Source organism: Arabidopsis lyrata (genome assembly GCF_000004255.2).
Source record: "Arabidopsis lyrata subsp. lyrata unplaced genomic scaffold ARALYscaffold_8, whole genome shotgun sequence".
NCBI lineage: Eukaryota > Viridiplantae > Streptophyta > Magnoliopsida > Brassicales > Brassicaceae > Arabidopsis > Arabidopsis lyrata.
Window position 1 is genome coordinate 3994079 of NW_003302548.1, and position 26525 is coordinate 4020603.

General features: G+C 37.3%; 2 protein-coding genes and 1 pseudogene across 2 annotated transcripts in view; 1 reads left to right on the forward strand and 2 right to left on the reverse strand.

Annotated features, from left to right (window-relative positions):
- The window catches only part of LOC9301477 (3-ketoacyl-CoA synthase 20), a 44593-nt gene that overhangs the window by 3232 nt on the left and 14836 nt on the right, over window positions 1-26525 (reverse strand). The gene's annotated exons all lie outside the window — the stretch shown is intronic.
- On the reverse strand, window positions 18857-21709 carry LOC9299712 (probable disease resistance protein At5g43730). Its single transcript, XM_021015370.1, has one exon. It carries the CDS (start codon window positions 21518-21520, stop codon window positions 19118-19120), a length of 2403 nt encoding a protein of 800 aa, XP_020871029.1. The 5' UTR covers window positions 21521-21709; the 3' UTR covers window positions 18857-19117.
- LOC9299714 lies at window positions 25330-26496 on the forward strand (annotated as a pseudogene).

The following is a 26525-nucleotide window of genomic DNA, read 5'->3' on the forward strand; positions in this document are numbered from 1 at the left end:
TATGTTTTCTTGTAGTGATAAGAAAAGATGATTTTCTTTCATATGACAATAAGGGTTCTCTCACGTACGTAATAGCTTGAATGTATACGATAAATGCACAAATAGAGATGTCAATCGGTACAAACTAATACTAATTTATGAAATGAAAATGTTTTCTAAAGTATGATACAAAATACGAAAGGCTGGATATGGCAAACATGTTTTGGGAATTGTTGTACTAATTCTCTCGAGTTCTTCATTCTGTTTCTTAGCAGTTGTTAAAAGCATCTTAGGCAAATCAAATTTCATCTGAAAACATGAATCATCATCAAGTCTGCAAAACGAAAACCTTCAATTTTCTCAAACCAAACCTGCAACTTAGAAACCAGAACATGCAACTAATTATACAACCAAATTCTGCAAATCAATTCACCAAAACATGTAATCTATAACGTATACAAACTTTATAAAGAGACAAAGTTTATTAGATCTAAAATGCAGGAACAAAGCATTGATGCAAAGATGCAGATACTTAGCATTGCCAAAAAGACCAAAAAGAACTCGACTAATAAACACGATACATCACCTGTGCTATACGCAAATTTGAAAATAAACAAAATGAAGAAATGAGGATTAGAGCACCAAATGAGAAGAGAACATAGTGAAGTCCATGAGTCGGGTATACTTATGGACTTCACTATGTTCTCTTCTTTTGGTGATCTGCCAATTGAACCCTCTCTCTGGGCCGTGCTTTCTTTGCCATGTGTATGTATCTACAACACCAAATATAGTTTGCAATTTTCAGTTGAGCTCATTAAAATGTATGTGAGAAAGTAAAAGAAACTCACTCTTCAAAGTCAAATCTCAAAGGACAGGAGACACAAAGCCATCTAATATCAACCTGAATGATTTCAGTTCCAAATTCCATAAGGTGAAGCTATACCATGTCATGTCTTTATCTTTTTTCTTGGTTCTATACTGTGCAGAATAAGTCTCCCTGCATTACGTTCTGTTTTTTTACTCTCATGATTATTCTGATATCTTATATACACCCTTTCTTGGTTTGAAAGATGAGTCTTAGCTCATTGTATCTACTGGTGTATTTGATGTCTTTCAATGCGTTTGTTTCTTGTTTACCTATCGAGATGAAATATTTTGTATGCTTATGATGTAATCTTCTTAATCTGCAGAGTCTTCCATATAGACTGGTGATAGGATGCATCCCACTGTATGCGGTGTTCAGGATAGCGCAAAAGATATGTCAAGAGCTTCCCCGCCTAGTTCAGAACTCAGTGGGGACTGGCTTGCCTTTTGCTTGTGCATCGAACTCTCTACCTACTCCTCTCAAGTTGGACGTCTCCGTTCCTTCTTTTCAAGATATCACATGGGGTCTTGCAAGGTTTCTTTACCTAAACCTTAGAAAAGATAATCCTAAAGAAAATAGTAAAACCCTAAAATCCTAATTAAGATATGAAATCTGAAAAACCCTAAATTCTATTCTAAATAGGAAAAGCTAAATCCTAAAGAAAGCAGGAAAACCTAAATAAAATCCTAAATCCTATTGTAAATAGGAAATTCTAAAATACTCTAAATCCTAATTAAATTAGGAAATTCATAAATCCTATTCAAGATAGAAAAACCTTAAGAAATAGAAATTTTCCAAATTCTAAATAAAATAGAAAATCTTAAAAATCTAAAATCATAAGTGAAATAGGAAAATTAATCCTAGAGTAAAGAGGAAAGTAAATCCTAAAAGGAAAAGGAATAGTTAACCCTAATTAAAAGAGGAAATCTAATCCTAAGCAAAAGAGGAAATCTAATCCTAAGCAAAAGAGGAAAGTCAAATCCCTAAGTAAATCGATTCATGGTTCGGTCTCAAATACCGCATGACACTAACGATTACATGATTTTGACTCAAAACTTTTCCTTGTAGATGTTGAATTACAACTTGTATTTTACTGCCCTAAATCTCTTAGGAGATAATTATTTAAAATGGGCAATGGATACTAAGATTATCCTAAAAGTCAAAAGGACTTGGTGAATGTATCTAATAAGGCAATAATGCCAAGAGAGAAAGATAGATACAAGGCAATATTAGCCACCATCTTATTGAGAGTCTCATAATCCAGGACTATAAGTCCGTGGATGAGTCTATTTCTAGATGAGCAAAATAATGACTTACTGATAAAAACAGTGAATTACGACCTCATAGATTAACCCCATTACCTGATGCCAATAAGGCCGTAGAGGATAAGGAAGAATCCAAAGAATCTAACCACGTCCATAGAGATAGACTACACGGCCGTAGTCATAGTGGATGGAAAGGACGTGGTTGTGGCCACTATAACTCATCCGGCCGTGGGAACCACTATAACCGTGGATGTAGACCCAATTCCGGCCGTGGTCGAGGGCGAGGACGATGTGGTATTTCCAAACCACAACACTCGACCAAATGAGTATGCCATAGATGTGGAATGGGGAACCATTGGGCTAAGATATGTAGGACTTCCAAACATCGTTGTGACCTCTATCAAGAGAGTGTGAAAAAGGAAGAATCTTAAAGCCCATTTGGTATATAAAGATGGTGAACATGATCAAGATGATCTAATGGAGTATGAAACTCCTGATTGCCTAAAAGAATCAAGTTGATAAATCTGACTTCGACATCAAAACCTCTATGTTTTTCTTTGCATTTTATGTGTTCATTGATTGTTATTTCCTTGAATTTATTTTATATTACTTTATGTTTAAAACATGATTCTTGTCCATATAAGAAATGGCCGAGGACAAGAACATACTTGTGGTGGATAGTGGAGCCACACAATTTTAAAAGACAAGAGATATTTTCCTAAATATCATAATGAAAAATGCCAATATTAGCACCATAGCGGGTATAGGTAGTCTTATTGAGGGCTACGGCCAAGCCCATATCTTATCACCAAATGGCACGCATCTTGAACTAAATGATGCCTTATATTCACCCAGCTCAAAGAGGAGCTTATTGAGTTTCAAAGAAATAAGATTGAATGGTTTCCATATTGAAACAAAGGGTGAAGGAAACAAAGAATTCCTAAATATAATTGAGATCACCAAAGGACATAAGAAAGTCCTAGAGACTATATCCGCATTATCCACTGGTCTCTACTATGCTAAAATCGATATGATCGAAGCTAATATGGCAATGAAAGAGTCCAACGAAAAGTTCATTTTATGGCATGACCGGCTTGGCCATCCGGGTCATAGTATGATGCGTAAGCTTATGATAAATTCAAAGGGGCACACCCTAAAAGAGAAAAGAGTTATCCCTAAGAATCTCACGTGTGAAGCATGTTCACAAGGAAAACTCATTATAAGGCCATCACCGGCAAAGATAAATAAAGAGACATTAAATTTTCTGGAAAGGATACAAGGGGATATATGTGCACCAATACACCCACCATGTGGGACATTTAGATATTTCATGGTCCTCATTGATGCATAGACAAGATAGTCGCATGGTTCGGTCTTAAATACCGCATGGACTAGTCTAAAATCGATTGCATGATTCGGTCTTAAATACCGCATGGCCGAGATCATAAGACTGAGAGCCCACTTTCCAGATTTTCCGCTTAAGACTATACGTCTAGATAATGAAAGAGTCCAACGAAAAGTTCATTTTATGGCATGACCGGCTTGGCCATCCGGGTCATAGTATGATGCGTAAGCTTATGATAAATTCAAAGGGGCACACCCTAAAAGAGAAAAGAGTTATCCCTAAGAATCTCACGTGTGAAGCATGTTCACAAGGAAAACTCATTATAAGGCCATCACCGGCAAAGATAAATAAAGAGACATTAAATTTTCTGGAAAGGATACAAGGGGATATATGTGCACCAATACACCCACCATGTGGGACATTTAGATATTTCATGGTCCTCATTGATGCATAGACAAGATAGTCGCATGGTTCGGTCTTAAATACTGCATGGACTAGTCTAAAATCGATTGCATGATTCGGTCTTAAATACCGCATGGCCCAGATCATAAGACTGAGAGCCCACTTTCCAGATTTTCCGCTTAAGACTATACGTCTAGATAATGCCGGTGAATTCATGTCCCAAGCGTTTAATGACTACTGTATGTCCATGGAGGTAAGTGTGGAACATCCCGTGGCACATGTACATACTTAGAACGGATTAGCGGAATTCTTCATTAAACGAATTTAATTGATAGCTTGACCATTACTCATGAGGTCGAAGCTTCCAGTAGCCGCTTGGGGATGCTGTTTTACATGCATCAGAGCTTATACGCATAAGGCCATCTAGTGAACATAAATATTCGCCATCCCAATTATTAACGGGTCATAAGCCAGACATATCCCATCTAAAGACATTCGGGTGTGCCGTATATGTACCGATTGCTCCACCACATAGAACAAAGATGGGACCTAAAAGGAGGATGGGAATATATGTTGGATTTGATTCTCCCACCATTATTAAGTATCTAAAGCCAACCATGGGTGATCTATTTAAGGCTAGATACGCAGATTGTCATTTTAATGAATCCGAATTTCCTACTTTAGGTGGAGAGACAAACAAGCTGGTCAAAGAAATATAATGGAATCAAACATCCTTAAATTGGCAAGATCCTCGGACTCTGATGTGTGATTCAGAGATCCATAAGATAATAAATTTGCAAAAGCTAGCTAATGAATTGCCAGATTCCTTTGATGGCCCAAAGAGAGTTATAAAAGCGTACATACCAGCTTGTAATGCACCAGTACGTATTGATGTTCACAAAGAACACAATCAAGTTGCTACAGAGTCTAGACAACGTAAGAAACGTGGTAGACCAATAAGTTCCAATGATAAAAACCCTCGGAAATTAAAGAAAGGTGCAATAGGAATCCGAGGTTACTAAGGAAACCATCCCAGACATGGAGATAAGGCCGACAGGCTCTAAGGTACAGGTACCATATAATGTAGCTTGGAACGCCAAGCTGCAAAGTATTAAAGGTCCTGACCATAATAAATCTCAATCGATGATATCATGTCTGGAACATAATGGAATATATAAGAAATGTCGACATAAGATAATTTTACATACAAGGTAGCACTTGAATTTATGAATATAAATGAGGATCAGGAGCCCACGTCTATACTAGAGTGCACTCAAAGAAATGATTGATTAAAATGGTACAAGACCATAAAACGTGGAGCTAAGAATCATTAAAGAAAAGGGATGTGTTTGGTCCGACCTTAAGGACACCATCCAAGATAAAACCAGTAGGACATAAGTGGGTCTTTGTGAGGAAAAGAAATGAGAATAATAAAGCATGAGATATAAGGCACGGCTTATAGCACAAGGATTCTCACAAAGACCGGGGATAGATTATGAAGAAACATACTCCCCTGTGGTGGATGCTAAGACATTTAAATTTTGCTAAGTCTGGCTATATAAAGAAAAAGACTTGATTTGCGGCTAATGGATTTAATGCCTGCATATTTATATAAGTCCACTGGATAATATATATGAGATTACCAGAGGGTATTGAGCTCAAAGATAAGAAAGATTCTCGAGAATATCACTGCATAAGGCTGGACAAATCCTTTCATGGACTTAGACCAAATGGGCGTATGGAATGTTATAAATGATCCCATTAGTCCATGTATTTTCATAAAGAGGTTTGCAAACAAAGGATTTGTAATCATAGCAGTGTATATGAATAATTTAAACATCTGGGTAATCGACCAAACAGTTGAGTATATCTAAAAGAAAGACCTAGGCAATAATTAAGTTCTGTTTGAGATTACAACCTGAGTACATGAATAATGGAATCCTTGTGCATCAAAAGGCATATACTGAAAAGTACTCAAGGATATTTAATAAGGACCAGGCCCAATGGTGGTGAGAAGCCTTGGATTGGATAGTGATCCATTCGGTCCAAAGAAGGACGAGGAAGAAGTTCTCGGTCCTGAAGTGTCATACCTCAGTGTCATAGGAGCGTTAATGTACTTGGCTAGCCACACTAGACCAGACATATGTTTTGCCGTGAACCTCCTTTGTCTAAATTTAGTTCATGATCAACCCAAAGGCACTTGAAAGGTTTGAAGGAAGGTTTGGTTAAATTTTAAAGTTTATTCTTCCTACTTTGTTTATTTGGGTTTATTCTATACTGATCTAACCAAAAAAGGTCTAGTTTGCTTTGGTTTAGTTTGTTTTGCTGATGTAGGTAAGATCAGATTATGGCATGGTCAATAAATAGGAACTACGTGTGGCTTGATCCCTTCCAAGGGTACGTAGGCAGCCTTCTTCAAGGCGTAGCTACTACAACATCAAAGACCATCATATGTGAAGACAACGTAGCCATGTATCGCTCAGCTCAAGGACGGCTACATCAAGGGAGATCGGACAAAGCACATTCTACCTAAGTTCTTCTTCACGTATGACCTACAAAAGGATGGTGAAGTTCAAGTGGTGCAAGTTCGTTCAAGCAACAACTCAGCCGATCTCTTCACTAAAGCACTACCGATAACAACATTAAGGAAGCTCACGCATCAAATTGGAATGCGGAGACTTAAGGACTTGCAGGGATGACCAAAACAGGGGGAGTAATGCGTGTTGTACTCTTTTTCCTTCACCGTGGTTTTGTCCCAATGGGTTTTCCTGGTAAGGTTTTAATGAGGCAGCATCCCCAAGCGCATTACAAAGATCCTTTGGCATCTACACGGTTATGTCATCCAAGGGGGAGTGTTGTAAACTACATTACGGATGGACTCCATAACCGTGGCCCATGTCCATGTTCTAGAAGGCCCATGTCCATGTTCTAGAAGGCCCATGTCTATCTTCTAGAAGATTAACCCAATGACGGTTTATGTTAGTCTTAGTGGGCTTTGGTCTTTAGGGTTTCTTAGTCCAATTGGGATTTGTCTCCCTTATTGTGTATATATATAAGTTGTAACCTCATTCATTAATAAGAGAATACACGAGATATATAACATTTATATTCTTTATTCTTTATTTTAATAAAGCGGTTAAGAGAGTGATGTGTATATGCTAGTTGGAATCTTTGCAGCTTCCCCAATCTAGTTGTGACGAAGTATAGATAATTAAGACTGGGGTTCCAGGAGGTAGGATTGACTCTTGGGAGAATGTTTTTTCGTTCTTCGAATGTTTTTGATCTTTGTTACTAATTTCATTATCTACATGTATTCCTTTTAGGTTGTGGTCTGTGGCCTTTTACGAGACGGGAAAGTGAATTTCCACCCAAATGATAACGAAGAGCTCATGGAAACCGACAAACTATTGTTTATCGCACCTCTCAATTGGAAAAAGAAGCAACTATTATATGCAGACATGAAACTTGGGAACATTACAGTTGCGACTGATACTCGGAAGCAAGTGTTTGAGAAAAAAAGATCACGGCTAGCAAAAATTATAATGCGTCCTCGTAAGTCCTTATTAAAGGTCTGACTCCCAACTAGCCCCTGTAATGCTTGATTTATACTGTCTTTCGAAAATTTTGAGACCTCTGATTTTCATTTCTATGGTTTACACAGGGATCAGATTCCATCAAAGGACCCACAGAATCTATACTTTTACTTGGTTGGCGTGGAGACGTTGTGCAAATGATCGAGGAGTTTGATAACTATCTTGGTCCAGGCAGTTCAATGGTATGATCATATACCATTCATTATCTCTCTCCGGCTGGCTCTCACATAATGAGTTACTTATAAGTTTCTGTTCACAGGAAATATTATCGGATGTACCGTTAGAGGACAGAAGAAGAGTGGGAGATAGTATGGGTTCAGTGAAAATTAAGAACATCCAAGTTTCACATAAGGTAAATTTCATATCCGGAGGCATGAACATGATGAGGTTCAAAGTCGTTGCGTATTGATGTTTTTCAATCTTCTGCAGGTTGGGAATCCTCTGAACTATGATACATTAAAGCAAACTATAATCCGTATGAAAAGTAAATATAGAAAGGGCAAAAATATTCCTTTGACCATCCTTGTCATATTGGATCGAGACTGGCTTCTTGGAGGTAAGCATTCGCGACTAGTTCTTCTTAGTTCCATCTTTTGCAATAACCGTAGCACTAACAAATAATTTGATGTATGTTAGATCCATCTAGAGCAGACAAACAATCCGCTTACTCTCTTCTCCTTGCTGAAAGCATCTGCAACAAGCTTGGAGTAAAGGTAATCTTATAACTTTTCATAAAATTCTAACTTTTCATCGAATCCTAACCACATTGCATAGGTAAAATTCATCTTACTTTTGTTGTTTCTTAAGGTACATAATCTAGCCTCTGAAATCGTCGACTCAAAACTCGGCAAGCAGGTATTGAAAGACGATTTTGTTTTTCTGTTAGCTTCTTTACGGTTAAGTTGGTGAAACATTATACAAAACCATACAGATAACAGGACTCAAGCCGTCCCTAACTTTCATAGCGGCAGAGGAAGTTATGAGCCTTGTAACAGCACAAGGTTAATCAATTTCAGTTTTGTTTCTTATTTATCCACCGCAATCCGAACAATAGTAATACTCTTTTTTCTTTTTTTAATTAGTTGCTGAAAACAGCGAACTGAACGAGGTATGGAAGGACATTCTAGACGCAGATGGTGACGAGATATACGTTAAGGTTGAAAGAATCTCTTCCTTTGTTTGAAAAATCATAAAAATTGCAGTCTGAAAATCTCGAGTTTGCTTTTGAGATACACAGGACATTGAACTGTACATGAAAGAGGGCGAGAACCATTCATTCACTGAGCTCTCAGAGCGAGCTTGGCTAAGGAGAGAAGTCGCCATAGGCTACATAAAAGGCGGTAAAAAGGTGAGTGTTTAATTACTCTGCAACATACATTTAACCTCCTCCTCTTCACGGACATTGATAACTCGGTTTTCCGTGGTTGCAGATAATCAATCCGGTTCCAAAGAACGAACCTCTCTCCCTCGAAATGGAAGACTCATTGATTGTTATATCAGAGCTTGAAGGAGACCAACCCATCACACTATGAAAATATATACAATCTCATATACCACATATGTTATAGTTTCTTACACACCAAGCGACATTGGGCAAGGAAACTGACTCAAAAATGCAAACATTAAATAAATCGTTTAATTTGTACAAATAAACAAATCCTTTTACATCGAAACCTCTTTTATTCATTGCTCTTAATTCTTTATTTGACCCCAAATAAAAATCAGTCTTTGTAATGATTTTTATTCATCTTTATTTCCAGTGATGTATGGAAAAGAGCATTTTTTTTTTCAAAAAGGTAAAGATATTGCCAAAACTTCGAATTGATTGCTTGTGGTGGGCTACATGGACTCACTTAGAAATCAATGAACGTTCTAACTTCTATGAACAATCTTGTATTTTTTTTTTTTTTTTCACTGTCTCCCATGGATCTAATTATCTAAAGCTAGCTCAATCCAGGAACATCAGCGCCATCTATGCTCTCCTTGACAAACTCTGGCTCGTTACTTAGGAGACAACACAGAACATGACAAAAACACACCAACAAATCTTTGTATTCACACTGTGAAGAGAGGAAAGTTTAAACTTTGAGAAATGTAACTGGATAACGAGTTCACTGAAACAAAAACAGTACCAATTGTTACACAAAGTAGGAGCAAAGCAAGCAGGAGAGAGATATATAGAGATAAAGAGACCACTTATTCCAAACCTGTACATGAGAGAGACCATTCATTTGCGTAGAAAGAAGCATCTTTCTCCCATTCTTAATCCCCAATGATAAGTGTAAATGCAAGAGCTACTAAGTTTTGAATTAGTTCACGATGTAACTCAGAATTTCTCAAAAAACTCTTTCGATTAATAGAAAATATGTTTACAAGGTTTCTCCTTTAACACTATTTTCTATTCTCTCTAAGTCTTGTTCCTTAATCACAGACCGATTAAGAACAATAACTCTCCTTAATACCCTTAGCTCACTTTAAGCCTCTAGTTCTCTATTTCTCTCAAACTAAGACTTAATAGCTAGGAATTCTCTCTCGTGATTGTGCTGAGCTTTCTACAAGCCTTAGCACCCTATTTATACTAAATAGGTTGAGACCATACAACAGGTCGATTTCCAATTCTAAAACTAATTGGAATGGACAATTTCCTTTTTCTTTATGGAATAGGAAATTGTCCTTTGTCTTCATGTTTTCCTTTTCTTCTTGCAAAAGGAAACTCTTCAGTCTTCTAGAATCTTCTCTAAGCTTCTAGTCTTCACTTCAAACCGCCATAACAAGATTCTGCATATTTCCTTAATCTTGTTCATGTTGCTCTGTTCTCTTGAGTTACTTCTTGACTTAGTTCAGGTACTCCTTCAGAAGCTGCATCTTCAATCTCCCCCTTTTTAATCTTGTGTCTCTCAAGCACCTGCATTTGAAATCTTCTATCTTTTGTAGACATTTTTCATCACAAGCAATCACAGACTTTAAACAATCGAAGTTATTAAAAATTTTAGCAATTTCGTCCAACAAAGACTAACTCCCCCTAAATCTGACAACAAAAAGATCAAATAACTACTCCCCCACAACACATGAACTCCCCCAGAATCACAGCCATACTCCTTTCTCCCCCTGCTTGAGAGCTCAAGGTTAAAAACCAAACTTCCTATAGTCTTTTGGACAAAGGATGACTGAGAACAAGTTGTTGAATCACTCCATTCATCTTGGAAATAGCCTGAGCTGTGTCTAACAAGGCCATAAACATTCCCTCTCTATCATCCTCATCAGGGTGTGGCAGGCGGATGCTTCCAATGTCCACAACAGTATATCCTTGATACTCTGGATTAAACTGAGAAGAAGGATATACATTTTGAAGAGCAGCTCTTGAAGTATTTGGCTGAGTGCTAGCTTTTGCTTTGCCCTTCATCCTTTCAGTGTAAGCTTGACCAGTTCTGACATCCTTTTTGTAGAACTTAGGAGTCACAAACTTTTCTCCAGGAAAGATTGTCACTTCTTTTTGACTTATGAGCATCCCATATATGATTCGGGGAAACACCAACCATCTTTCATCCTTATTCTGAACAAGTGACATCACTTGATTGAAAATCATCTTCCCAACATCAATTCTGATCCCATGAAAGATTTTGTAGATAAGCTGAGCTCTTTCAACTGAGACATAGTCTGGATTAGACGAAGGGATCCAATTCTGAGCTGTGATACGAAGAAGTGCTCCAACTCGTGGTGAAAGATTCTTAAAAATCAAGTCATCCCAGCCTGTTTTCTCTTCTTCACTTAAGATTTCTGCAAGCTTTTCTTTTCCAATAGAATCAGCCTCACTATCTGCCTTTAACTCATCTTTGTTCAACTCTTTGAACCCAAGAGACTTGTTGATTTTCTGAGAGGAAAACTCATAAACATGTTCTCTGACGAATACACTGACTTTCTCAGAATTTTCTTCAGACTTCTCAGAAGGGAGATTAGCATAAAACTCAGCAATTACCTCCTTCACATAACTGCCTAGATTCGTTACAGTGGGTTCCAACTTTGCAGATTTGATCAAAGCTAAAAATCCCCAAGTATCTTCCTTTTCTAAATCAATCAAGCGTTCCTCAACTAAACTCCTATCCTTAAATAATGCATACCTTTCTCGAGCTTGAGGAGATGAGAATAGCTTAGATCGAAAGCTTTTCTTGGGTTTGCTTTTACCTGAACCAGAATGGTTGAGAGATTTGTTCTTCTTTGAACTTGGTTCAGCATTCTTCTGTTTCTTCTTTGGAGGAGCTAGACCTAGCTGTTTACGAGCTTCTTTCTCCTTCTGATTCTTCTGGAATTGTTCTTCAACAGTCAGCTCAGTGGGCTCAAGTTCAACATCTGAGACGTGGATTGGTTCATCTCCAACCCTTTCCTCTGTTACTTCAACATTTCTGTCATCTATTTCTTCTTCAATCTGTTCTGCATGTGACCTGATAACATTCTGTTCAGCTTGTTCTGAGAAAGTAGAATCTTGCTTCTGATTCTGCTCTGATTGATCACGAATTTCATCATTCTGAGATGAAATCAAACCTGCTTCTTCAAATTTATTTCCCAATTTTTTAATTCCTTCCGTTGGCCCAGCTTCTGTTGAATCATCGTTTCTAAGTACCGTTTCTGTGAGCACATCTACCTCATTAAGTTTGTCTTCTTCGATTTGTTCAGAAGGAACCTTAGAATCTCTGTCAGGTTTCTTTGATTCCACTACATCTTGCTTATCTTCACCAGATCCACCACTCTTAGTTCCTTCGCTTGCAGTGGCGAATGAATCTTCATCGTTGTCATATGGAACCAGAGATAAAGAAGCAACTGTAGATCTGACTGGTCTTCGATGGGTCATCAACAAATTGTGGGTTTCTGCACCACCATCAGACCGACTTTCTCTAGCCGGTCTTCTTCCTCCGATTGGTCCTCTTCGTGTAGCTTTCACCATTCTTACGATTTGAGAACTTTTCTGCTGTGAATTTCTCGCTTCTCTTGTTTCTTAGGGTTTTTAAAAACTTTTCAATTAGCCTCTTTGTCTTTCTCCCCGAGAATCTTTTCACCAAGATTTGAGTAAATCTTGTTATGATTGCATATCCTTTTTTTAAAATTCAAAAACTCGATTTTTGCCAAAAACAAAAACGGAATAAACCATTCTTGGAGCTTCTAATGTGATAAACCGAACCAGAAATATTGAATTGAACCGTATCTTCATAACCATATCAGCTCTCTTGTTCTCTGACTGAGTCAGATCATAGTTCACATACTCCAAGTGAATTTCTTAATGTGACAAACCTGTTGAAGTCCAATGCCTTTGTAAAAATATCTGCCAGCTGAATCTCTGTCCCAACATGATCAATCTGAACCTTCTTTTCTTTAACCAATTCTCGAATAAAGTGATGTCTCACATCAATATGTTTAGTTCTTGAATGTTGAACCGGATTTTTAGAGATATCTATAGCACTCTGATTATCACAGTAGACTTGAAGAACTCCAGCGTCGATTCCATAATCTGCTAACATTTGCTTCATCCAAAGTAACTGAGTGCAACAACTTCCCATGGCAATATACTCAGATTCTGCGGTGGATATTGACACAGAGTTTTGCTTCTTACTCAACCACGCAATTAGATTGTTTCCAAGAAAGAAACATCCTCCACTTGTACTCTTTCTGTCATTCACATTTCCTGCATAATCAGCATCACAGTAACCAACCAGATTTTGATTTGAGTTTCTTGAATACCAAATACCAAGATCTGCAGTTCCTTTGACGTACTTCAGAATTCTTTTCACAGCTTCAAGATGAGACTGTTTAGGCTTTGCTTGATATCTAGCACAAACTCCAACACTCAGACATAAATCAGGCCTACTAGCAGTTAGATATAAGAGACTTCCTATCATTCCTCTGTAAGTTTTGACGTCTACATCTGTTCCATGTTCATCTCTTGATAATTTCAATGAGGTACTCATAGGAGTTTTAGCTTCTCTGCATTTATCCATTTGAAACTTCTTCAAGATCTTCTTAGCATAAGTACTCTGTGAGATGTAGATTCCTTCATCCGATTGAACTATCTGCAATCCCAAGAAATACTTCAACTCACCTACCAAACTCATTTCAAACTCTTTTGTCATGTTATCTATAAACTGATCCACCAACTTCTGAGAAGTACTCCCGAAAATAATATCATCAACATAAATCTGCACCATCATGATCTCTTTGTTTTCTTCAAGAATAAACAAAGTTTTATCAACACTTCCTCTGTTGTAACCTTTCTCAAGCAGAAAGTTAGTCAGCCTTTCATACCATGCTCTAGGTGCTTGTTTGAGTCCATATAGAGCCTTCTTTAACTTGAAAACATACTCAGGCTTCATCATATCTTCAAATCCTTTAGGTTGCTCGACATATACTTCTTCTTGTAGTATACCATTTAGAAAAGCACTTTTAACATCCATTTGATGAACCGTGAAGTTAAGAATACAAGCCATTCCCAAGAAAAGTCTGATTGATTCAAGTCTTGCTACAGGTGCAAATGTTTCTTCAAAGTCAACACCTTCGATTTGATTATACCCTTGTGCTACCAATCTTGCTTTATTTCTGACAACTACTCCTTTTTCATCACTCTTGTTCTTAAAAATCCATTTGGTTCCTATAATATTTGTATCCGCAGGTCGTTTAACCAATTGTCAAACTTCATTTCTTTCGAACTGTTCTAGCTCTTCCTGCATAGCAATGATCCAGAAATTATCTTCAAGTGCTTCAACATGATTCTTTGGTTCAACGGATGAAACAAAGCATTGAAACTGCAAAGTTTCCCATTCTGCAAAATTACTTGTCATCTTCTTGAAATCAAGCTTTACACCTCTGGTTTTAATCGGATCTTGGAGATCTCCAATGATGTCTGATGATGAATGATTTTTGTGTACCTGAATTTTCTGAGCTTCTTTGTGACTATCTTCTTGTTCTACCGATGAATCATCCACTTTTTCTTTAACTTCTTTATTGGTTGTCTCATCCGGTTCTGTGTCACTTTCTTCAAGTTCTTCACTAACCTTTGACACATAATGATCATCAAATACAACATTAACTGATTCCATAATAGCACACGTTCTTTTGTTGTAGATTCTGAATGCTGTACTAGTCTCTGAGTAACCCAGAAACATGCCTTCATCACTTCTGGAATCAAATTTTCCAAGGTAGTCTTTGTCATTTAGTATATAGCATCTGCATCCAAACACGTGAAAGTAGCTCAGATTCGGAGTCTTTCCTTTCCATAACTCATATGGAGTCTTCATCGAATCTCTTCTCACATAGACCCTATTGACGATATAGCATGATGTGTTTATTGCTTCTGCCCAAAACCTCTGTGGAACCTGAATTCCATGCATCATTGCTCTAGCCATCTCTTGAAGAGTTCTATTCTTCCTTTCTACAACCCCATTTTGTTGAGGTGTTCTTGGAGCTGAAAACTGATGAGCAATTCCATGCTTTTCACAAAAATCTTTCATGGACTCATTTTGAAATTCTCCACCATGATCACTTCTTATTCTTTTAATACCTCCTCTCTCATTGATAAGCTGAAGAGCCCATATTCTGAAACTATCTGCTGTTTCTGACTTCTCTCGAATGAATCTCACCCACGTATATCTAGAAAAATCGTCTACCAATACAAACACATACTTCTTCCCAGCTATGCTTTCAATTGGCATTGGCCCCATTAAATCCATATGTACCAAATCAAGTGCTGACTTAGTCTGAACATCTGGAACTTTCTTGTGCTGCACTTTGACTTGTTTCCCTTGATTACATGGTCCACACATCATCTTATCTTCATCTTTAAGCTTAGGAACTCCTCGGATAATTTCTTTGTCAACCAAAGTAGTCAGATTTCTTGTATTCATGTGACCTAGACGTTGATGCCATAGATTAAGGTTGTCTCGTGCAGAAAAACAGTTGGTTGTACGATTTTCCCACATGTAACAATTGTTTCCTGTTCTCTTACCTCCTAGAACAATGTCACCGGTTTCATCAAACGCTTTGCAATCTTCTTTAGTGAAAGTAACTTCTAGACCTTCGTCACACAACTGACTCACACTAATAAGATTAGCCTTTAATCCACGAACAAGATAGACATTCATCAGCTGAGGTAGCTCTACATCACTAGTTTTTCCTTTACCTTGTATATCTCCATGACCTCCATCACCAAAAGTTACTTTACCTCCTTTGATTTTCTTGATGTCTTGTAAGTAATCTTTTGTGCCTGTCATGTGGCGAGAACACCCACTATCAAAGTACCAAGGACTCTTTTTCTCGCATTCCTCTGTGACTAACGCCATGTAGCATCTAAAACCAAGTCCTGCTCTTCTTCCTGTATCTCTTTCTGCAGTTCTTCTGACTAGTGTTGGATATAGATCAATTTTCTTTACCCAGATTTGATGTTTATACCCATTCCATGTAAACTTCCTTTGATACCTGAGTTTTCCCACTTTCTCCCAGTACTTGTAACAATGAATCTTTATGTGCCCAATCTTTCCACAGAAATAGCATCCGATGCCTTTTAAAACACTTTTTCTTGATTCATCTTGTGCATGATGAGATATTCCTCCAGACACAAACTTGGTTTGACCTGTGCTTGTTTCACCATGACCAGTGTACTCTAGTCCTCTGTTTGTTTTTTCTGTCCTTCCATAGCTTAGAATCTGATCTAGTTGTTTTGTTCCAGCAAACATGTGAATCTTCCGATGTTGTTGATTAAGTTCTGTTTGTAGTCCTGCAGATATCTTCCTTTCAGCGATCAGTTCTTTCTCCAAATTATCAGCTTTAGCAGACAAGCTTAGTTTTTCTTTCATCAAACTCAAACTTTCTTTGCTAATCTTCTTTTCATCTTCTAGTTGATTCTGTAATAGTTCAACAAGTGATTCGAGACGTATCTTTTCTTTCAGTAAATCTTGATTTTCTGTTCCAAGTTTAATCAAAGTTTCTCTCACCTCTTTGTAACTTTCAACAAAATTCACTTGTTGTTCTCCATCTGATTCAGAGTCAGTTTCTTCTTAACCTTCAACAAACTCAGTAATGCCTATCAATGCTACATAATTTAAGATGTCTTCTTCTTCACTCTCTTCCTCAGATTCTTCTTCAATACCAATCATTGATTTCTCTTTTCTACTACTGATACAGTCATCTTGAGCATGTCCCATTCCTTTGCATGTTGTGCATTTAGTTTCTCGTTTCTTGACTGTTGGACATTCACGAATAAAGTGTCCATACCCTTTACATTCATGACATTGCATGTCAGCTTTCTTTGATGGTTTGGTATCGTCAGAATTCTTTTTGAATGATCCAAACTTCTTCTGTCCTTGTCCTTGTTCTGCTCTTTTTAACAATCGATCAAACCTTCGAACTAACAAACTCAAAGAATCTTCTTCTTCTGTTTGAGATTTGCTTTCACAAGATGTCAACGCCAACCCTTTTGGTTTCTTAGTTCCTCCTAATTCAAGCTCATGAGCCTGAAGCATCCCTACAACTTCAGCAAAACTGAGAGTATCAGTATTATTCGAAACTGTTAGAGCTGTTTTATACGCCATAAATCTCGGAGGTAGACATCTTAAAAATTTCTTAACCAACTTCTTGTCTTTATACTTCTTCCCAAGAGTTAAAGCTTCTTGCGCCAATGAACTTAGTTTAGAGCTGAAATCGGTGATTGAATCTTGCTCATCCATCTTCAGATTCTCGAATCTTGAAGCTATCAAATCTTTTCTTGAAGTCTGAACCTTAATCGTTCCCTCATAGTGTGTTTGCAGAATATCCCAAGCTTCCTTAGCAGTTTCACAGCCCTGAATTAAGTCAAATTGTTTCCTCCCAACACTGCAGTGAATAGCTGTGAGAGCTCTAGCATTGAATTTAGACTTTTTCTTCTCATCTTCAGTCCAGTCTGACTCGGGTTTGGCTGTGAAGCTTCCATCTTCATTCTTAATTTGTGGTTCTTTCCATTCTTCCAGGACAGCTTTCCAAGCTAACACATCTATCCCTCTTATCACAGATTTGATCCTTGACTTCCAAAAACCATAGTTACAATCGTCTAGAACAACCTTCGCGTTTTTAAGCAGTTCTTGATAGCTCTCCATCTTTTCCACAAGACCTCACCTGTATGTAATCTTCACAAGCGACCGCTCTGATACCAATTGTAAATGCAAGAGCTACTAAGTTTTGAATTAGTTCACGATGTAACTCAGAATTTCTCAAAAAACTCTTTCGATTAATAGAAAATATGTTTACAAGGTTTCTCCTTTAACACTATTTTCTATTCTCTCTAAGTCTTGTTCCTTAATCACAGACCGATTAAGAACAATAACTCTCCTTAATACCCTTAGCTCACTTTAAGCCTCTAGTTCTCTATTTCTCTCAAACTAAGACTTAATAGCTAAGAATTCTCTCTCGTGATTGTGCTGAGCTTTCTACAAGCCTTAGCACCCTATTTATACTAAATAGGTTGAGACCATACAACAGGTCGATTTCCAATTCTAAAACTAATTGGAATGGACAATTTCCTTTTTCTTTATGGAATAGGAAATTGTCTTTTGTCTTCATGTTTTTCTTTTCTTCTTGCAAAAGGAAACTCTTCAGTCTTCTAGAATCTTCTCTAAGCTTCTAGTCTTCACTTCAAACCGCCATAACAAGATTCTGCATATTTCCTTAATCTTGTTCATGTTGCTCTGTTCTCTTGAGTTACTTCTTGACTTAGTTCAGGTACTCCTTCAGAAGCTGCATCTTCAATAAGGTCCCAATCAAAGCATGAATAAAAAACACAAGAACAAAAATTCTTCAGGCAAATTTCTCTGCCTTTTTTTTTTTTGGCTTTTTCATTTATATATTTATAAAAATCAGTCTTTGTAATGACTTTTATTCATCATCAGTGATGTTTGGAAAAGAGTATTTTTTCAAAAAGGTAACGATATTGCCAAAACTTCAAATTGAATTGTTTGTGGTGGGCTCACTTAGAAATCAATGAACGTTCTAACTTCTAAGAACAATCTGGTACATGGATCTAAAACTAGCTCAATCCAGAAACATAAACGCTATCTATGCTCTCCTTGACAAACTCTGGTTCGTTACTTAGGAGACAACAAATCTTTGAAGAGGGGAAAGTTTTTAAACATTGAGAAATGTAACTAGATAACAAGAGGTCATTGAAACAAAAACAGTATATATAAATACAAAACCAAATTAAGAACTGAGAGGATACAGTGCAGTTACACAAAGTGGTAGCAAAGTTTATACAGTAGAGACCAGTTATGTAATGGCTTTATTCCAAACCTGTACATGAGAGAGACCATTCCTTTGCGTAGAAACATCTTTCTGCCATTATTAATCCCCGATGATACGGTCCCAATCAAATCATGAATAAAAAACACAAGAACAAAAATTCTTCAGGCAAATTTCTCTGCCTTTTTTTTTTGGCTTTTTCATTTATATTTTAGGAAACAGTCTTGGAACTACAGGTTCCTACACACAAGGAAGCAAAAGAAACGTGAAAGATGAAAGAAACTTGAAGGAGTCTCTTGTGTACCTCCTTTTCTGGAAGCAGAAGCAAATCAAACAAAGAAACAAAGGAAACAATAAGAAACAAAGGAAACAATTGGTACTCTAATTCGATTTCTTCACTTTAGCAATTGACCACTTGTCATCACCCTTCCACCCGTATTACTCTATAAGCTTGAGAAAATCTTGACTTTGACTTTGGACAATTTTTGACTTTGAAGTTTCTAAGGTTAGGAAGAGTCCGAAAATTCCAGCAGATTTCCTTAAGTTCATCCAAATTATATAGCTCAAGGGATTCCAGGTTCCCAAAGGGAAGAACAATATCTGGATGCACTTTGGTAATACTCATTCCTTTCTCCTTATTTATTATTTCTTCTATTTCTGGTGAATCTCTCACATCTAGTTCCTTCAGATTTTGAGCAAATAACAGCCATGACAAATCCCTTTGCCCTTTCAAACGGAATATATTAACAGTGGAGAGTTGCTTGAAGCCTGGATGAATCTCCATTGGTGAAAGCTCCCTTCTTTCTTTGCTTTCCCAATCTATCTTTATCTCAGATATGTTGCAACTCTCAATTGCAAGGCGTTGAAGACCTCCCAGAGCTATCGTGCTTAATATTACACGAGGTGCTGACATTCCTAGTAGACATAAACCTCGAATACAACTCGCCAATCGGTCAATTCCTTGTATCCTTTCCAAAATCGTGGCATCCTCTATGTTTGCCGTTAAAATCTTCAAGTGCTCCAACTGCTGTAGTTCCTCCATTAATATGTCATCAACACAAACACGGGAAAAAAATAATTTCAACACTTGCAGATTTGGTAAGGTTGTTGCTATCCCAACAAGACTGATCTCATGTACATGATCCAAGACCACAAGTTTTGGTATAAACCGAAAGAATCCAACTGAAATATCCACCAACTCGTTATATGGAAGTAATAGGGTTGAAAGGTTGGGGCAGTTGGGACTGCAAGATATCTTCTCAATCTGATTACTAATTAAAGACATCTGTCTCACAATCTCCCAATTGATGTCATTCGGTATCAGACGTACATGAGCACCAGATTTCACACAAATTGTTCCTTGTTGATTTCCGTAGTCAGAATTTATCCAAAGAGCCATCTCACGTATCACATCATGCATTTTAACTCCGACCCCACAATCAATCAACAAATGAGCACGAACTAACAAGCCAATTATATCATAACCTTGGTAGGTACCTCCATCTTCATATCTGTTCGGATTTATAAAGCCTTCGCAAATCCAGTATTCTATCAACTGCTCCTTCTTTATTTCAAAATCTTCAGGAAACAAAGAACAATATAGGAAGCACGATTTGATTTCACCATTCTTCAAGCTATCATAACTGAACTTCAAAACGCCAAGAATTCTTTCTTTCATACCTGGAAACTCGTGGCCAAGCGAATTCAGAACATTAATCGCAAGATACCATTCTTGTAAAGTCTCTTTACATGCCATGGCTTTGCCAATGACATTAAGTGCAAGTGGCAAGCCATGACATTTTGCAGCAACTCTTCTTGCAAGTGCGGGAATATCCTGATGGCCGCTGAATATGACATCTCCAACCGTAATTCGAAACAATTCCCATGCTTTATCTGGTGACAAACAATCAACTTCTATCTGCTTGTCAGCTTTCATGTCCTTGCAAACTTCCTTCGAACGAGTGGTGAAAACAATCTTCGATCCATTTGCTCGAGTTGGAGGTGGAACTCCTATCTTGTTCAGATCCATTTCGCTCCAGAGATCATCCAACAACAACACAAATTTCTTTCTATTAAGGATATTGTCTATGCACAAAGCTTTCTCCTTTTCTGTTTCTTGTTTCCATTCCTTGTCAAGACGTAATCTTCCCAGAATCTGATCTTGAATGCCCTCATACTGAAAGTCGTTAGATACCACAACCCATATCACAACATCAAATTCACTCTCCAATTCAACAAATTTGTTGTTGATACAAGCTAAGAGGGTGGTTTTTCCTACTCCCCCCATACCATAAAGACCCAAGGTTCTTATTTCATCGTTCATGACGCTTTCCCATGCCATTTCAACCAATGTATCCAAACCCACTGTGGTTTGGATATGCTTCTTCTCCGCCTTACGTATAATTTTCTGCGCCACCTCTACAAAATCTTTTTTAGATAGAAGTTCTTCAACTTCTTCCAACATCTTCGATACCTTTTCACCATAATTGTAGCTTGATATGCAATCCTCGGAGCAATATCCAAACAAACACAATCTTCCAGTTTCAGTTGATCTAGCCTCAAGCAGATCATTGAATTGGGATTCAACAATTTCTACCCTTGAAAGCCATCCGTTGACCTGAGCAAGCCGTTGCAAACCTTTATCTTCTTCTACGGAAACTCTTCCTAACAGATCATCTCGTCTATTCTTAAGTTCTTCCATAGTTGTCTCCAGAGCATCGAGATTTGACTCCATCAAGTGAATGTAGTTTCTATCGCTTAAAAAGCAGCCACATGCAAAAGTGAAGATTTTATTCCAGGGTATTAGTAGAAGCAAGTCCGCCATTTCTCTTGTGTTGATTACTGCCAAGGCGATGCAAGAAACAACACAAGAGAAAATGATGAATGCTGGAGAGAAAGAGGAATACAATCGTGCATTCCTGTACTGACTGTATCAAGAAATTATAAGTCAAGAGAGCAATGTCTATTAGTTTATTGAGAAACTGAAACAGTCACCAATAATTGTTTAAATGAGATTAACCAGTTTATTAAAAGTAGTGGTAGCTTGAAGAAAAGTCAGAAGTTTGATATCCACAAAATTTACTAAGCCATAAAATACGAAGAGCACAATCCGACAAACCGGTTAAAACCGGAAAATAATCCGGTTCAACCTAGTTGTGTATCCCCTAATACGCTGCGTTCTAACGCCGAAAAAAAAAAAAAACACAACCCCTAATTTTTGTCTGTTGCTCTCTCAAGTCTCAACTCTTCCTCCTTCTTCAACTACTTCAAAAGCTTTGGCAAAATCCTTTAGTCATGGCGCACGGAGGTTATGCCAAGAGAAGAGTTTCGGAACCTAATCAGGCGGCGGGAAGTAGTCGGAGGTCGAAAGTATTGCGTGTAGAGAAGAAACCTAAGACTGTCTCCATCAAGAATCAGATGCGTTCCGTTGAACGCTTTCTTCGTAAAGTCAGCTCCTTTTCTCTCTCTGAAATTAGGGTTCCTTTGATAGAATCTCTCTTAAAGTTCCAGCCTTTCTGGCGATTTAGTTAGCTTGTGTGGTGTAGAGCTTAAGGGTTTACAATGTTATTCCTAGGTTGTGTTCTTGTAGAGAATTTGATTATCTATGGTCAATTAGAACCAAACCCATTTGAGAATTTTGAATGTTGATGTATTTTTGATACTCTGTAGGATTTGCCTCCTGAAGTAAGAGAGTCTTTAGTAGAGAAGTTGGAAGATTTGAAGAAGCAGCAAGACGCTCATACCCGTCTTGCTGTTGAACGTAAAATATTCCTTAGGAACAGAAAGATTAAGTTCTTTGGTAAGAAGAGCTTTTACCTAGTTTTCTAGTATTTAGTCATGATTTAGTTAGTAATGATAAGTTAGAGCTTTTTTTCTTGAATAGAGCGGAGAAAGATCGAAAGAAGCATTAGACGTCTTGAGAAGTTACAACGTACTTCATCTGCTCATGTGGGAGATACAGATATAGCTGAGCAACTTAGTAAACTCAAAGAAGACCTTGAATATGTTAGGGTAAGTTAACTTCAATACACTGCGTTCTCGTTTTACTATTTCTCATCCTTCTGCTTGTTAGTTATGTGATTTAGAATGAGCTTAGTTAAGAGAATGTATGTTCTTCTTAAATGTACAATTGCAGTTCTTCCCGAAAAACGAGAGTATGTATCTCTTTTTACTGGAGCTGAGGATTCAGAGGTAATTGAGAAGAGAGGTAAAATGCGGAAGCAGATCAAAGCCAATATTATTGTTGCTGCTGCTAGTGGGAAAGAGTTAGAAGGTAAACACATGATATTTAGAGATGCTTATTTCTGAACTATGAAGTATCATAGCTAATAATTGATAATTTATGTTATGGTTGTCGACAAACAGAGACACGGAGTGAAGACGATGGTCTTCTGGATCTGGACCTTAGTGATGATGATTTCTTTGATAAAGGGAGTTCAAGCGATGAAGCAGATGCAGATGATGAATTGACCGATAAAAGCGCAAAGTAGTTAAATGTAGAATACTTTCTTTTAGACGTTAATACTTTTAATTGAAACTTACTAATAAAGAAAATTTCTGACTATATTTCTTAGGGAGGCTGCTTCTAGTGCTTCTGGTAGAGCAACTTCTGGCGTGTCTAGTTATGAAAGGAATCAGGTACGATGAATGGTGATGCCACTTTTTTCTACAGACATGGTTTCTATGACAAACTCTGATTTACAAATATGAATGTTGTGAAATCTTGTAGAAGCAAAATTCTGATAGGTTGTGATAAAAAGACACAACTGTTCAAAACTGCAATGACATTTATTCGGACTGTTATATTATATAGATTTAGTCTATATCATAAGTAACAATTATACATTTGATTTTGACATTGTACTATAATTTTTAATAAAAATATATGATTGTTTTTGTATTTTGATAAATAAGGTGTAACTTGTTTTTTAACATAAGAAAATATGATTTTCTTTCATATGACAATAAGGGTTCTCTCATGTACGTAATAGCTTGAATGTATACGATAAATGTACAAATAGAGATGTCAATCGGTGCTTCTACGGATCCCTATACAGTTTCTGACTCTTGTCAGTATTCAACCACTACCCGCACCCATGTCTCCTCAGCCTTGGAAGCTGAAGCATGGGCAGTGTTGTTGGCTCTTCATCAAGCTCAGACCTGTGGTTTTGAAGCTATTCACATCTTTTCGGACTGCCAAGTGCTTGTGAAGCTCTTAAACTCCGAAGACATCCATACCGATATTCATTCCATCCTTGGTGATATCAGGGCGATTTGTTCCTCTTTTAAACTCTCTCTGTTTTCTTTTATTCCTAGATTAGCTAATGGCAAGGCTGATTCTGTGGCCACATGTGCTCTTCAAGCCATTGAAAACAACAATGTTCCTTAAGTTTTAATGGAATCTTCTTATGACAAAAAAAAAAGAGATGTCAATCGGTACAAACCAATACTAACTGATTTATGAAATGAAAATGCTTTCTAAAGTATGATACAAAATACGCAAGGCTGGATATGCAACACGATTTGGGAATTGTTGTAGCAATTCTCTCGAGTTCTTCATTCTGTTTCTTAGCAGTTGTTAAAAGCATCTTAGGCAAATCAAATTTTCATCTGAAAACATGAATCATCATCAAGTCTGCAAAACGAAGACCTTCAATTTTCTCAAACCAAACCTGAAACTTAGAAACCAGAACATGTACCTCATACGTCCAAATTCTGCCATTCAATTCACCAAAACATGTAATCTATAACGTCTACAATCTTGGACAAAACCACCTATTTCCTTTGTTAAATGCAACTTTGATCCAGGTGTTGATATCAATTCTTCTCGGGGAACAGCGGGTTGGATAATTCGAGATCACCAAGGGGAGGCTAAAGCATGGGGTTTGTCAATGCTGGCTCACATTTCTTCTCCGTTAGAGGCAGAAACAAAGGCACTGTTAGTGGCTATGCGGCAAGCTTGGATTAGAGGTTACAAGAAGATTCACTTCGAAGGGGATTGTGAGATTCTTATTAAGGCGATCACATGTCTTTCACCACATAGCGAAATTGCAAACCTTTTACTTGATATTGATCTTTGGTCATCCAGATTTTCTTCGGTTTTATTTACCTTTGTAAGACGTCATTGTAATAGCATAGCCCAATTTTTCACTTTTATTGCTTGTAACAACACTTTTATTGCTTGTAACCATATCAATTTACATGCTTAAACAAGTTTGATTTTCTTCTTTCAACCAAAAGTGGCACTTGATGTAAAAACGTTATTTTCTTTTTGAATTTAATTTAACATTGCATTCAAAAAAAAAAAAAAAACACAGAGTTCTATTCTGACTCGGTGAATCAGCCTTTGTGGCTCAGAAACCTTCTTTGTAACGATTCAAGTTAATCAATATATTCAGTTTGCATAAAAAAAAAAAAAAAAAAAAAAAAAAAAAAAAAAAAGACAAAGTTGGGCCGTTTCAATGATTTCAAGATAATTGTACACGTGGAAGCGTTCACGAACCAACGAGAGAAGACAATCAAATGATTACGTTACACGTGTCGGTTACAAACTTGTCGGTCACTTTGGTAAATACGACAGACAGTAACCAATTAATACTAATCTCTTTCGATAACGAACACAAAAAAAAAAAAAAACCGTTTTTTTTTTCTATGGCTCCAAAACTCTGAGACAGAGCAAGAAACAGAGAGAAGATAAAGTGATGAAAAAAATGGCAACGGTCACGATTCTCTCTCCCAAATCGCTCCCAAAGATCATAGATTCGAAGTTTGGAGTTAAGGTTCCTGATCAGACCGTCAATGTCGTGAAATGCGGCAATTCCGGCCGGAGATTGAGGTTAGCTAAGCTGGTCTCAGCTGCTGGATTGTCACAGATTGAACCAGACATCAACGAAGACCCCATTGGTCAATTTGAGATTAATAGCATTGAAATGGTAAGATTCGATTGGTTTGAAATTCATAATTCTGCTGAAAGTTGTTTCTGATTGGTTAGTGATTGTTAATAGGAAGATTTCAAGTATGGATATTACGATGGAGCTCATACTTACTATGAAGGAGAAGTTCAAAAGGGTAAACTTTTGGTTGTCCAATTTGTTCTTCTTGTTGTTGTTGTTTCGATTTTGATTTCGAACCATTTGTCTGATTGAATCTTCTTGGAAATGTTTGTTAGGAACATTTTGGGGAGCAATTGCTGATGACATTGCTGCTGTGGATCAAACAAATGGGTTTCAAGGTATTCATTTAACCCGTTTTTAGTGTTTCTTATGGATCGCAAACTCGCGGTTTTTTTTTATGTCTGCAGGTTTAATCTCTTGCCTGTTTCTTCCTGCTATAGCTGCAGGGATGTATTTTGATGCTCCGGTAACTTCAAATCTTTTGTTTACAAATTCTGTTTTTATGGAAAATGTACTAGAGATTGGATAATTAGTTAAGTATGAGAAAAAGAATCACAAGTGTTTGTTTGTGTGTGTTGCAGGGTGAGTACTTGTTCATAGGTGCAGCGTTATTCACGGTAGTGTTCAGTTCCAGACCAGCCACACAACTTTGAGCCTCAGATATACAAATTGGAGAGAGGAGCTCGCGATAAGCTCATTAGTGACTACAACACAATGAGCATCTGGGACTTTAATGACAAGTATGGTGATGTATGGGATTTCACAATTGAGAAAGACGATATCGCCACACGATAAGATATCGATTATGATCTTTTTATAATCATGACTTTTGATGGAAGCTGTTTATAAATTGATGAATGAACCGGCTACAATGTGTATAATATAGATTGTCCATTCTCTTAGTTTTCTTTATGTGTGTCATTAGTCCCTTGAAAC